Source organism: Pantherophis guttatus, chromosome 8 (assembly GCF_059756535.1).
Source record: "Pantherophis guttatus breed Tessera chromosome 8, ASM5975653v1, whole genome shotgun sequence".
Taxonomy (NCBI): Eukaryota; Metazoa; Chordata; class Lepidosauria; order Squamata; family Colubridae; genus Pantherophis; species Pantherophis guttatus.
The window spans coordinates 56,336,545-56,349,900 of record NC_142070.1 but is presented as its reverse complement, the minus strand read 5'-3'; the positions used below and the strand labels follow the sequence as shown (position 1 = coordinate 56,349,900).

The following is a 13,356-nucleotide window of genomic DNA, read 5'->3' as shown; positions in this document are numbered from 1 at the left end:
TGGAATTAAAGATAAAAAATATCCATAGTGTTTCATTAAACTGAAAACAGTTTTAATCTGTCCTAATTAAAAATAGAAAAAGATAAAGAACTTTTATCTGAAATGCAGGGGCATCCACAGAATAAATCAAAAAGATCAAAATGGCAGCCACAATATGATTGAAACTTTGCACATAAAAATAAGGCAAAGTTTTGACTGTGCAGTCGTGGCCACTATTTCGACTTTGGTTGTATCCTACCGACCTCCCTATGAACATGATTGATCCCATGCTGTAACTTCTATTTCATGAGCCCAATCCAAAACAAAGCACCATTAAATTGCTGGGCTCAGAGCACCAGATATTTCAGCTTGTGCTTAACTTGGATAAATATCAATAAAATTCAGAAATGTTTGGGATGACAATCTTTGAGTATAGACTAGAAATACATGAAAAAATCTAGCAATTCAAATACTGAGACTCTAGTTTGGAAACATTTTGTAATTTATATATAAAAATTCAATAAGAAACAAACTAGAATATTTGACAGAAATATCCACAGTACAACAAAAGATCTCCAAACAATAACTACAACAAAAAATTAAAAATCAATATTGATTTTAGTTATAAAAGATGAATATGAACATTTTAAAATAATCTCATAATATTTGGCAACTTACATCTTTGCAAGAGACAAGTGCGATTAACAATAAAAAAGCTTTACATGGAACTCAAATTGAAGATTTGTTTTTGAGAGAGTAAAATGCAAGTCTACTAAAAGTTTGGACAACTAGCCAGATTCTACGCGCTTCTTTAATACTAGTGGATAAAGTAGGCATGTTGCCAATCTTTTCAGTCCTTTTGTTTTCCATTTTTCTATGGAGAAACAAAAGCCCTGGGAGAAGAACAATTAAGAGCTCCATAGAAAGGTGATGTGCTCTTCAGTCAAAAACTCTTCTTGTGCAATGTTCCAGCTAGGACACTGGGAGAAAGTTTACAAGTAGAGAATACATTTCCAAAGGAAAGAGCACATTGAACTCAACACTGTAAATGTCACTCTTAAATCTTAGCATAGAGAAAGTTACAAACACAACAAAGGAAGTAACAAGGCTCTCCTTATGCCTATCTACTTGTACCGAATATGAGAATGTTCTGAGCCCAATTAGCTTCGCACTTCCGTCTCCTAGTCCTACCCAGCGCTAAGCATGGCAGCACAACATTTACTAATCCAGTTAAAACAATATGATATAATACCAGGTGTTGCAGTTCAATAAAGTGTTCCCATTATGTTCATACACAGTAAAATACAATCTTTTTTTAAATAAATGTTTTATATACAAAAAGGTGTTAAGAAGCCACTAGTGAAGAGTGGATTGGAAGCATCAGCAAATTCCTCCTGGACACAAAGAAACCTTCTCTAATTCATATCATCTTCATAAACAAATAGTTTATAAAGCTGTTTAAAATATTACATGTGTATTATGTTACATCTTGGAAATACACACATGCAACCCATCCAAGCGTTACAGAGCAGAGAACGTTCCCTCCCACCCTGAATCCCCACTGACATGGGTTCCAACTATCGCTTTGACATTTTCATGTCAGTCTCATCAGCCCTCTGGCGATCCTTCTTACGTGACACTGGGGGACTTGCTTCCCTTCTGCGCTTGGTGGGTTGAAATTTTGATCTGAAATATCAAAACAAACAAAAAGGTAATTATTTTTAGTAAGCATAGAATCCAGTGATTTTGATCAAACTAGGCCCATAACTTGCTTTGGGAGAGACAGTCCCTAACAATGCCATTGTTGGGATCCTGGTTAAATTGGGAAGCAAGAGAATTTAGTGCTAAGTTGCTCTTCCACTCTGCCTCTTTTCGGCTGCCTGATAAGGATTGTTTGGCTGTTCCTCATCATCAAGAGCACCTTTGGAAAAGTGTCTGCTGCCATTTTTTGTCCCTGGCTATCTTGCCATTTTCTCATTTGCACCACTGCAACCTATGCAATTCATAGTCAAGACATGGATGAGGAACTCCGGGGCTTTCCACTGACAGATCCCAAACATCTGGATGCCTCCCTCTACTCTTCCCATCAGACCTCCTTGATCTCTGAATCCTATAAAAAACTGAATTCTTCAATGAGGGTTTTGTTTAAATGCTCCAGTTTCCATTTTTCAACTAAATAAAATGATATGGCATATTGTTATGGTTACACTTTCTTACTGACCTATTGTATTTATGAATTGCCTCAATTATAAAAGACTCTGGAGATGGCATATCCCGGGCACCCTTCCTCTTTAGCCCAATTATTACAATTACATTTAGATTCAAACAATCAGAATAGAGCTGGAAGGGACCTTGGAGGTCTTCTAGTCCAACCCTCTGCTCAATCTCTTCTTAAAAACCTCCAGTGATGAAGCACCCACAACTTCTGAGGGCAAGCTGCTCCACTGGTTAATTGTCCTCACTGTTAGGAAGTTTCTTTTTATTTCCAGGTTGCTTCTTTCTTGATTAGCTTCCATCCATTGTTTCTTGTCTTCAGTGGTGGGTTCCTCCCGGTTCGGCACAGTTCCTCCGAGCCGATAGTGGTGACAATATGCCGTCACTGAACCGGTTCTGCCCCCCTGCCCCCCACATTATTCTTACCTTTTATTTGGCCCCATCCCCAATCTATTGCTGCCTCCTGAGTCCCAGCTAATGGGCTATAAGGAAAAAAACTGTTTAAACTCTTGCTGCGGGGCTTCAAAGGGCCATCCTACTGCTGATCAGTGGTAAAAGGCAGTTTGGTGGTAGACCGGTGCCTCCAAAAACAAATGAGTAGACCGGTGCCTGCAAAAATACATGAGTAGACCAGTGCCTGCAAAAATAAATGGGTAGACCGGTACAGCTCTGCAAGCAGTTAAAAACCTGGTAGACCAGTACCTCTGCTAAATCCTAAAGAATTGTCACATGACCATCAAGCCATGCCCACAAAATAAGCCATGCCCACAGAACCGGTAGTAAAAAAATTTAGAACCCATCCCTGCTTGTCTGGCCTTCTGGTGCTTTCGAAAATAAGTAGACCTCCTCTTCTTTGTGGCAACCCCAGAAATACTGGAATACTGTCACCCGTAGTCTTTCTTTTCTCTAGACTAGCCATACTCAATTCCTGCAACCCTTCTTCATATGATTTAGTCTCCAGGCCTTTAATCATCTTAGTTACTCTTCTCTGCATTTTTTCCAAAGTTTCAACATCCTTTTTATAATGTGGTGACAAAAACTGGTGCAGTATTCCAGTATTCTTGCCTTATGGTTTTATAAAGCGGTACTAATACTTCACATGCGTCTGTTTATACAACCAAGGATTGTATTAGCTATCTTGGCTTCTGCTACACATTACTGGCTCATCTTTAAGTGATCATCCACTAGAACTCCAAGGTCCCTCTCACAGTTACTGTTTTTGAACCAGCTTTTGCCTGATCCGTACTTGTACCTTTGGTTTTTCCTGCCTAAGTGTAAAACCTTGCTTTTCTCCACATTAAATTTCATTTTGTTGGACGGGGCCCATTGTTCAAGTCTGTCAAGATCTTTTCGGATCCTGAGCACTACAGAGTCATACACATGACAATTTGATACCTGGCTGAGCCATGAGATACTTGTCTTATATAGCTTATTTCCTGTTCCTATGGATTTTTCCTTTGTTTTTGGCTAGCATGAGGAACTATCTTCCATGCTCAATCTTCCAAACTTGCTTTGGGTGTCTGGCTTTTCCTGTGATCAATAACACCTTCATCTTAAAATGAGTTCTGGACTGCCATTTGCTTGTCAACAAGTGTTTCTATCCCTTAAGGCTGCTCCAGAGAAATACAGATGCTGTGGTTTTTGCGTTTTGAACTAGGGTATTACAAAAGTAAATAAACTGTACTGAAGCAAAGTAGAAGCTCATATTTTACATGAATGAAAAAAAATGAACAAGATAAACGATAAGTTATCCTCAAAATTTTGGTAAATGCTGGAAGCTATCTTTTAAGCACAGTAACAGAGAAGCCCCTGCAAGATCATATCTGATATTTAGTAATGGACAGCCAGATGCTTCTAGAGCATAACAGAAATAAACTGTCAACTCTTGAAACAACTCTAGCTGAAGTCATATTTTCTTGCTTCATTTCTTAGTTGTCATACTTATGGGGGGTGGGGGGAAGGGGGATTTATGGAATGTAGAATGTTTCCCTCCATTTTGTCAGGCATAACAAAGATAAGGTTCCTGAGAACCAACACCGGATCAACATGCCAGAGGTGGGTTTCAGGAGATTCTGACCAGTTCTGCAGAACCGCTGGTGGAAATTTTGAGTAGTTCGGAGAACCGGTAGTAAAAATTCTGACTGGCCCTGCCCCCATCTATTCTCTGCCTCCCGAGTCCCACTGATCGGGAGGAAATGGGGATTTTGCAGTAACCTTCCCCTGGATTGGGGAGGGAATGGAGATTTTACAGTACCCTTCCCATTCCACACCCACCAAGCCATACCCACAGAACCGGTAGTAAAGATTTTTGAAACCCACCACTGCAACGTGCCCTAGCAATGGCAGGAGGGAGTGCTGAGAAGTCTGCTTGGTTGGCTGATGTGGTTGGGTAATGTGATTTGTGATACAAGGGGAGTGGCCAGTATCTATTTTTTAATTGTACTGAAACCATAGGAATTATTCAGAGTTTCACATTTGACTGTGCCGATATGTTGTACCAATAAACAGGATTTCTGAGGAAGCCAAGGCTTCAAGTGTTGAATTGATTGGGAGTATTACTCGGAACCATGACAGGACTCATGTCCTGTAGTTATTCCACCAATACTATGGCATCATTTTGGGTAATAATGATCAGACAAAAGGAAGGAGAAGAATCTCAAGATATTTTTCTTTCCACTTACTGGGCCAAGTGAGGACTTTTGTTCACTTTTGCAGTGGCAGATGACTGCTTCTTCTTTGCTAATTTCTGACGATTTGTAGGAAGAGCTGAGGATGGATTCTGGCTTTTTGATGAGGCCCGGGTTGTTGGCTTGTTTGGCTGCTTCCTGAAAAAAATAAGTACAAATACTGAAAAAGGGGCTTTTCTAGGTCCAGGTAAAATGATCAATTAAAAGGATAATCCGAAAAATTTCTAGTTTGGGAGAGTCTATAATGTTCTCACACTCTTATTTAAAAACATCTTAGTTCAATATGAGAGAGAGAGAAAGAGAGAGAGAGAGAGAGAGAGAGAGAGAGAAAGAGAGAGAGAGAGAGAGAGAGAGAGAGAGAGAGACAGAGAGAGACAGAGAGACAGAGAGAGACAGAGAGAGACAGAGAGAGAGAGAGAGGGGATTGACATTTTAAAGTGAGAAAAATATAGGTGTGTGTGTGGATCACTTCTATGTCTCTTAGATGTAAAACAAAATAATAACTACCTTGGTGGTTTTCTGTAGTCATTTTATAGACCATTAAGAAATAAACGAATCTCTCTTATTTTACATGTAGATGAAGGATACTGAGGAGATTCAATGGAGTGTCAATTAAATTTCTAAAACACCAGATCCATCAATATAATATGACAGAAAAGCAGAACTGGTGGTTTCATTTCAAAAATGGCCATCAAGCAAGGGTGCCTCACAGTGGCTGTTGGTGAGCCTCCTTCTGTAAATACATGAAGGGATATGGCTACATATTGTCCTGTTCTAAGAAACTCTAGCAAAAAAAATTAAGACATAAAAATCCCCTGAAGAACAAGTCCGTTGTTACATCTTGTTTTAACAGAAGCAGCTATTGCAATCATAGAGTAACAGAGTAACAGAGTTGGAAGGGACTTTGGAGACCTTGTAGTCCAATCTCCTGCTCAAGCAGGAAACTCTATACCAGTGATGGCCAACCTTTTCGGCACTGAGTGCCGAAAAGGGAGCGTGTGTGTGCTCGTCTGGGCTGCAACCCAGAAGAGGAGCTGCCCAGGACGCATGCGCGCGGCTGGAAATGAACTTACAGTTTAATCTTCCGGGTTTCTGGTGCGCATGCGCACGTGACAAATAGCTGGCTGGCACACATGCTCATGCAGGAAAATGGAAGACCACCTTTTCCTGTTTCCGTCACTGCCGCACGCAAAGAGGCCAGCTGATCATTGCATGTGCATGCGTGCCAGAAACCCGGAAGAGGAATGTGCGACGCTGTGCTTGCCAGCTGACACGGCTCTGCGTGCCAATTTGGGCACACATGCCATAGGTTCGCCATCACAGCTCTATACCATTCCAGAGAAGTGGCTATCCAATCTCTTTTTAAAAGCCTCCAGTAAAGAGACTTCTGGATTGGCGTTGCGGAGAGACGGTTGGACATAGCAGGGCTCCACAAATCCTGGCCGATTCTTCTCCGATAGGAGGCCCTAAAGGGCCAGTCACCCTGGAGGGGTGACAAAGAAAGGAGGGATTCCTTGTCAATCATGGGAGATCCGAGGCATCCTCCTGACCGATGGAGAAATGAGCTGGAGTGGTGTGTGAACAGAGGATTGGAACTGGGTGAGACGATTTTCAACTTCTTTATTAGAGACTCACCCTAGATAAAAGAATTTTTTAAAGACTCCAAAGCACAGAAAGCAGGAAATTAATACACAGAGACAAATTATAGAACCAAAAGAGAAATGAAATTTTAATGGAAGAATATGAAGTTTCAAAATATAGAAAGACTGAACTCAAATTTGTGGTGCTGTGAAAAGTGATTTTAATTTGTTGGAAATATTGTTTGACTGCTGGAAGAAATTATATATAGAAAAATGTGTTTTTTTCTTCTTTTGTTGAACTTTGACAATCAGCTATTAGAGCTTCTGCCTTGTTTTGGTACTGGAACTTAAGAGTTGGAATGCCATTTACTGGCCAAAGAAGACACTATATATGGCTGGAAAGGACCTTGAAAAAAAGAAGTTAGGACTGATAAAAAAGAAAGGAAAGTCAGGATTGATAAGACGAGAAACAAAGTGAAAGGCAAACAACAGCTGGAAGGCCGTCTTTTTGTTTTTTCTTTTCTATCTACTTGTTTTCTGGTGGCTTGGGAGTAACTGGTGAGCCTTTTGAAATTTCTCAAAAAAAAAAAAAGACAAAAAAACAAATATATATATAAAAAAAGAAATTTCTCAAAGAAGTGTGGATTATAAATAAAAGGAATTGCCCTTGAAACCGAATACCTGATTTTGTGAATTAATGAGACATGGGGAAATGGTCCATTCTGGATTACAAATACTATTTTTTTAAAAATTTGATTTATATGCCGCCCTTCTCCGGAGACTCAGGGCGGCTTACAATGTGCTAAGCAATAGCCTTCATCCTTTTGTATATTTATACAAAGTCAGCTTATTGCCCCCACAACTGGGTCCTCAATTTACCTACCTTAGAAAGGATGGAAGGCTGAGTCAACCTTGAGCCTGGCGAGATTCGAACCTGCAGTAATTGCAGGCAGTTGGTCTTAATAACAGGTTGCTTTAGACCACTGTACTACCAAGGCTACCAAATATTCCATTTGATGGAATATTTTATGAGGCGAAAGAAGAAAAACTAAACAAGACCTACAAATTTGAATAATTTAGAGGGAGCAAAATGGCAGACTTTGAGGACTACAAATACTGTGGATTTTGAGGAACAGTTCAGGGACTGAGCAAATTCTTCTAATATTGGCTTTTTAATGTTTTTGGACACTTGGGACATTGGGACCTGGATGGATTGCTGAGTAACTTTTAGCCCACTAAAATAAAGCAAAATGTTACAACAAGGAAGAATAAATACATTCCAAACAAAAATACTATTAATGCTTCAAGATATCCATGAAGGTATGACAAGGAACCATAGGGAGATGCACTGATGCACGACACAGATGTGAGATCAGGAAATCTCCAGCAAATGATAATGAAAAATGAACAAAAAATGCAGACAACAGAGGAAAATTCAGAAGGAGTAAAGAATTAGAATTAGAGAGTAGACAACAAGAGGCAGATGTGGAAGCAGAGGAAATATTTAGACTAAACAAGAATGATATAGAGGGATACAAGATCCCAAGGGAGGAGCATGGGAGATTGACCAAAATGTCAGTAAGAGTTGAAATACTAAAAAGGGCAAGAGATGATGGATAGATGCAGAATACCTCTTAATATGGGATTTATCTTACTAAAGATTAGAAAAGAAAGCTAGAAATTAGAAATTGGGAAAATGTTATGCATACTGTCACATGGTATAAGTTACTATAACTTATGTATATGTAAATGTTAGAAATTGAAAGACTACTACCATGTATCCTTAAATAATAAAGGGTAAGAGATGATAGATACATACTTTTTAATGTGAGAATTGTTGTATTAGGGGTTAGAAAAAAGAGGTAGAAAGTAGAAATGGGGAAAACATTAATATGTATACTGTTACAAAATATAATACATTATAACTACAATGTATATGTAAATCTTAGAAGTTGAAAAATTATTATTATATATACCTAAACAGTATTATTATTAGTACTCTGTATAAGCTAAATTGACCCAGACAATGTACTGTTCACTAAGTACTCATATATGTTAAAGAAAAAACCATAAATAAATCATTTTTTTTAAAAAAGTCTCCAGTGATAGAGTACCCATAACTTCTGAAGGCAAGCCGTTCCACTGATTAATTGTTCTCACTGTTAGAAAATTGCTCCTTAGTTCTAGGTTGCTTCTCTCCTTGATTAGTTTCTATCCATTGTTCCCTGTCTTGCCTTCTGGTGCTTTGAAGAATAGATTGACTCCCTCTTCTTTGTGGGTGCCCCCCAAATATTGGAACACTGCTATCATGTCACCCCAGTCCTTCTTTTCACTAGACTAGACATACCCAATTCCTGCAACTCTTATTCATGTTTTAGCCTCCAGCCCCCTAATCATCTTTGTTGCTCTTTTCTGCACTATTTCCAGAGTCTCAACATCTTTTTTATAATATGGTGACCAAAACTGGATGTAATATTCTAAGTGTAGTGTTACTAAGACTTCATAAAGTACTAATACTTCATGTGATCTTGATTCTATCTCTGTTAATGCAACCTAAGACTGCATTGGCATTTTTGCCTGTTGCTGCACATTGGTGGCTCATATTTAAGTGACTGTCCACTAGGATCAGATACTGCAATTGAGCCAGGTTTCACCTAATCTGTACCTTTATTTTTCTTGCATTAAGTATAAAACCTTACTTTCCTCTACTTTGAATTTCATTTTGTTAGATAGGGCCCAGTGTTCAAGTCTGTCGAGATCTATCTGATTCTTGAGCCTATCTTCTGGGGTGTTGGCTATTCTTGCCAGTTTAGTGTTGTTTGCAAATTTGATGAGTTCCCCTTCTATTCCCTCATTGAAATAGCTTATGAAGATGTTGAAGAGTACTGGGCCTAAAATAGAACCTTGGGGTACCCCATTGCTTACTTCCCTCCGTGTAGATGTAGTTCCATTAAGGACTACATGTTGAGTGCGGTTTGTTACAAATCCATCTGGTGATGATGCTGTCTATCCCACATTTCTTTATTTTACCAAAAAAGTAGGTCATAGTCTAATAGTCAAATGCCTTACTAAATCCAAGTATACTATGTCCACTGTATTTTGCTGGTCCATTGATTTAGTCACTTTGTCAAAGAGTGAAATAAGATTGGTTTGGAATGATCTGTTTTTGACAAACCCATGTTGGTTTTTGATTATAACTTTGCTTGCTACTAGATGTTCCCAGATCTGTTGCTTATCTTTTCCAGGATCTTCCCAGGTATTGATGTCAAATTTATTGGCCTGTAGTTTCCTGGACTGTTTTTTCTCCCTTTTTGAAGATGGGAACCACCATCTGCTCTTTTCTAGTCTTCTGGTAGTTCCCTGGAGCTCCAGGATCTTTGAAAGATATGGTTCAATAGTTCTGAAATCTACCAGTTCCTTCAGAAATCTGGGATATAAATGAATCAGGTACTAGTAATCTGAACTCATTACCTCATTTTCTTGCTTATTTTAATTGGTATTCCTAATCTGTTTTTTACGATTATGGTTTTGGTAGGTTAGGCTGTATTATCTTTTTGCATGAAGTCAGGTGCAAAGAATGAATTAAGCAGCTCTGTTTTCTCTCTACTGCCTGTTTCTTCCTTGCCTCGCTTCTCGTTAGTGGACCGATTGTTTCCTTGACTTTTTTTCTTGTTTTTTATATGTTGAAACTTTTTTAAAAATAATTTCTGACATTTATTGCAAGTCTTACTTCATTCTGAACTTTAGCTATGTGTTCCTCTTTCCATTTTTTGTATTTATCCTTTTTGTCTTTCAGTTTATCAGAGTTCTTTTTATAACCACGCTGGTTTCTTCTTGGATTTCTTGTTATTCTTTTTCAGCGGTATTGAATTGGACTGGCTTTTATATTAATATTTTTCAGTTTTCCAAGCTTCTTGAGTTGTTTTCCCCTTTAAGATTTTCATCCATGGAATCCTTCCCAAGCTCTATTTAAGTGTCAGCCCTGGAGGCCATCTTTTTCTTTGGATCTTCAGGGCTGCCACACTTAGTGCTGTGGGAAACTGGGAGGGGGGATGGTATGGAGTTGTAGAGGTATCTAGTCATAATAACATTTTTTTCTCTGGGAGTCAAGGACATTCTGCCTGCACCTGGAGTGGCGTGACTGGAAGGCATCTCCAGTTGGGACAGTGCATTGATTGCACCATGTGATGGACATGTGGGTGCAGGGGAAGGAACTTAGACTTTCTTTTGGGTAGGGAAAACCTGGAAGCTTTCAAATATGGGGCAGATATGGCAGGAGCAGGGGACCATATCATGTGCTGGGGGCTCGCACTTGCTGTCTGAGAGCAATTGCTTGCCCCGGTCCCCAAGGCTCCGCTTGGATACTAGGTGGCTTAGATACTCAGGATCTGGGCCTTCGGTTGATGCTATGCAACGCCAGGTCCGTGGTAAACAAGGCCCCCCTCATTCACGATCTTATACAAGAGGGAGGAGCGGACCTGGCGGGTATTACGGAGACCTGGTTGGGCCCGGAGGGCGGTGTCCCTCTGGTTGAAATGTGCCCACCAGGCTTCAGAGCATTCCATCAGCCGAGGGCCCAGGGGAGGGGCGGGGGGGTGGCGGTTATTATTAATGATGATCTGGGTCTGAGGGAGACAACTGTGCCTCAGATAGCCGGATGTGAGTCCCTCCTTGTGAGGTGGGGGCGTGGGGTTCAGATGGGCTTCTTGCTTCCGTACCTGGCTCCCTGCCGCGTGGCAACAGCCCTACCTGAGCTACTCGACGTGATAGCCACGGTGGCAGTAGACACACCCAGGCTTTTAGTCATGGGTGATTTCAACTTGCCATCCGTTGGTGAAACGTCTGAGGTGGCTCGGGAGTTCATGGCTTCCATGACGGCCATGGACCTGACCCAGTTAGTTCATGGCCCTACTCACAGGGGAGGTCACACTCTGGACTTGATTTTTGTCTCTGGCCAGTGGTTGAGTGGTCTTGTTATAGGGGATATAGACATGGAACCCTTGTCATGGACTGACCACTCACTCCTTCGCCTGGATCTTCGAACCGCTACCCCTCGCCTCAGGGAGGCGGATCCAATTAGATGGATCCGCCCCAGGCGCCTGATGGATCCTGATAGGTTCCAGACGGAGCTTGGGCCATTTCCTGAGGATCTAGCACATGACTCGGCCGAGGACCTGGTAGCCGCCTGGGATCGGGCGGCTGGTGGGGCCTTGGACCGAGTTGTGCCTTTGCGGCCTCTGACCCGATGCCGATCCCGTGCGGCTCCTTGGTTTACTGAGGAGCTGAGGGAAATGAAGCGCCGGAAAAGACGCCTGGAGAGCGGTTGGAGGGCCAGTCTCGCTGAATCTGATCGAACACTGGTAAGGTCGCATATTAAGACATACCTAGTGGCGATAGAGACGGCAAAGTCTAACTACTTTTCCGCCTCTATTGCGTCATCAGGGAATCGTCCGGCCGCCCTGTTTAGGGTGACCCGCGCCCTGCTCCATCCGGGAGTGCGGGAGGATCCCTTAGAAGGCAGGGCGGAGGATTTCGGACAATACCTGTATGACAAAATCGCCCAGATCCGGGGGGATTTGGACTCTGACTGGGTAGATCAGGGCAGGGTGACGAGGAATAGTCTTGAGAATGTTATCTGGGAGGAGTTTGATGCTGTGACTCCTGATGATGTGGACAGGATTTTGGGGAGACTTAGTGCGGCCACATGTTTACTGGACCCGTGTCCCTCCTGGTTGGTACTGGCTTCCCGGGAGGTTACACGAGGCTGGCTCCAGGGTGTTATCAACGCTTCGTTGAGTGAGGGTTACTTCCCCACCGCCTTGAAAGAGGCGGTGGTGAGGCCTCTCCTCAAGAAGCCGTCCCTGGATCCGGCAATATTGGCCAACTATCGTCCTGTCTCCAACCTTCGCTTTATGGCGAAGGTTGTTGAGAGTGTGGTCGCACGACAGTTTCCGCAATTCCTGGAGGAAACATCTTATCTAGATCCGTTCCAGTCTGGTTTCAGGTCTGGGCACAGCACAGAAACGGCATTGGTCGCGTTGGTTGATGATCTCTGGAGGGCTCGGGACAGGGGTTGTTCCTCTGTTCTGGTCCTGTTAGACCTCTCAGCGGCTTTTGATACCATCGACCATGGTATCATGCTGCACCGGCTGGAAGAGTTGGGGGTGGGAGGCACCGTGTTGCGGTGGTTCTCCTCCTTTCTCTCCGACCGGTCGCAGTTTGTGTTGGCAGGGGGGCAGAGGTCGACCTCGAGGCCTCTCATTTGTGGAGTGCCGCAGGGATCGGTCCTCTCGCCCCTTCTGTTCAACATTTATGTGAAGCCGCTGGGTGAGATCATCCGTGGCTTTGGGGTGAGATACCACCAGTACGCTGATGACACCCAGCTGTACATCTCCACCCCAGGCCACCCCAACGATGCCCTTGAAGTGATGTCCCAGTGCCTGGAGGCTGTACGGGTCTGGATGGGGAGGAACAGGCTCAAGCTCAACCCTTCCAAGACTGAGTGGCTGTGGCTCCCGGCATCCCGATATAGTCAGTTGACTCCATCACTGACTATTGGGGGCGAGTCATTGGCCCCCACAGAGAGGGCTCGCAATCTGGGAGTCCTTCTGGATATGCAGCTGTCCTTGGAGGAACATCTGACGGCTGTAACCAGGTGGACCTTTTGTCAGGTTCGCCTGATTCGCCAGTTGTGGCCAGTTGCACCCTGAGAGGGCCGCCTCAGGGTGCCATCAGCCAAACAATGTAGGCTGGTGACCCCCAGGGGGAGGGCCTTCTCTGTGGGGGCACCTACCCTCTGGAATCAGTTGCCCCCAGAGATAAGGAGAATCCAAGACCTCAGTGCCTTCCGCCGTGCCCTTAAAACCCATTTTTTCCAGAAAGCCGGGCTGGCTTAA

General features: G+C 42.6%; 1 protein-coding gene across 5 annotated transcripts in view; it reads right to left on the bottom strand.

Annotated features, from left to right (window-relative positions):
* Nucleotides 1-463: 463 nt before the first annotated feature.
* BOD1L1 (biorientation of chromosomes in cell division 1 like 1) overlaps nucleotides 464-13,356 on the bottom strand; it is a 131,224-nt gene continuing 118,331 nt past the window's right edge. For all 5 annotated transcript variants that reach the window (XR_015729235.1, XM_034408861.3, XM_034408862.3 and 2 more), the window contains 2 exons: nucleotides 4,875-5,018; nucleotides 464-1,665 (listed from right to left, as the gene is read on the bottom strand). Coding sequence is in view for 4 of the 5 variants with exons in the window: in XM_034408861.3 (XP_034264752.3) it covers nucleotides 1,557-1,665; nucleotides 4,875-5,018 (253 nt within the window). In the remaining variant the exon portion in view is untranslated. The remainder of the gene's footprint in view (nucleotides 1,666-4,874; nucleotides 5,019-13,356) is intronic.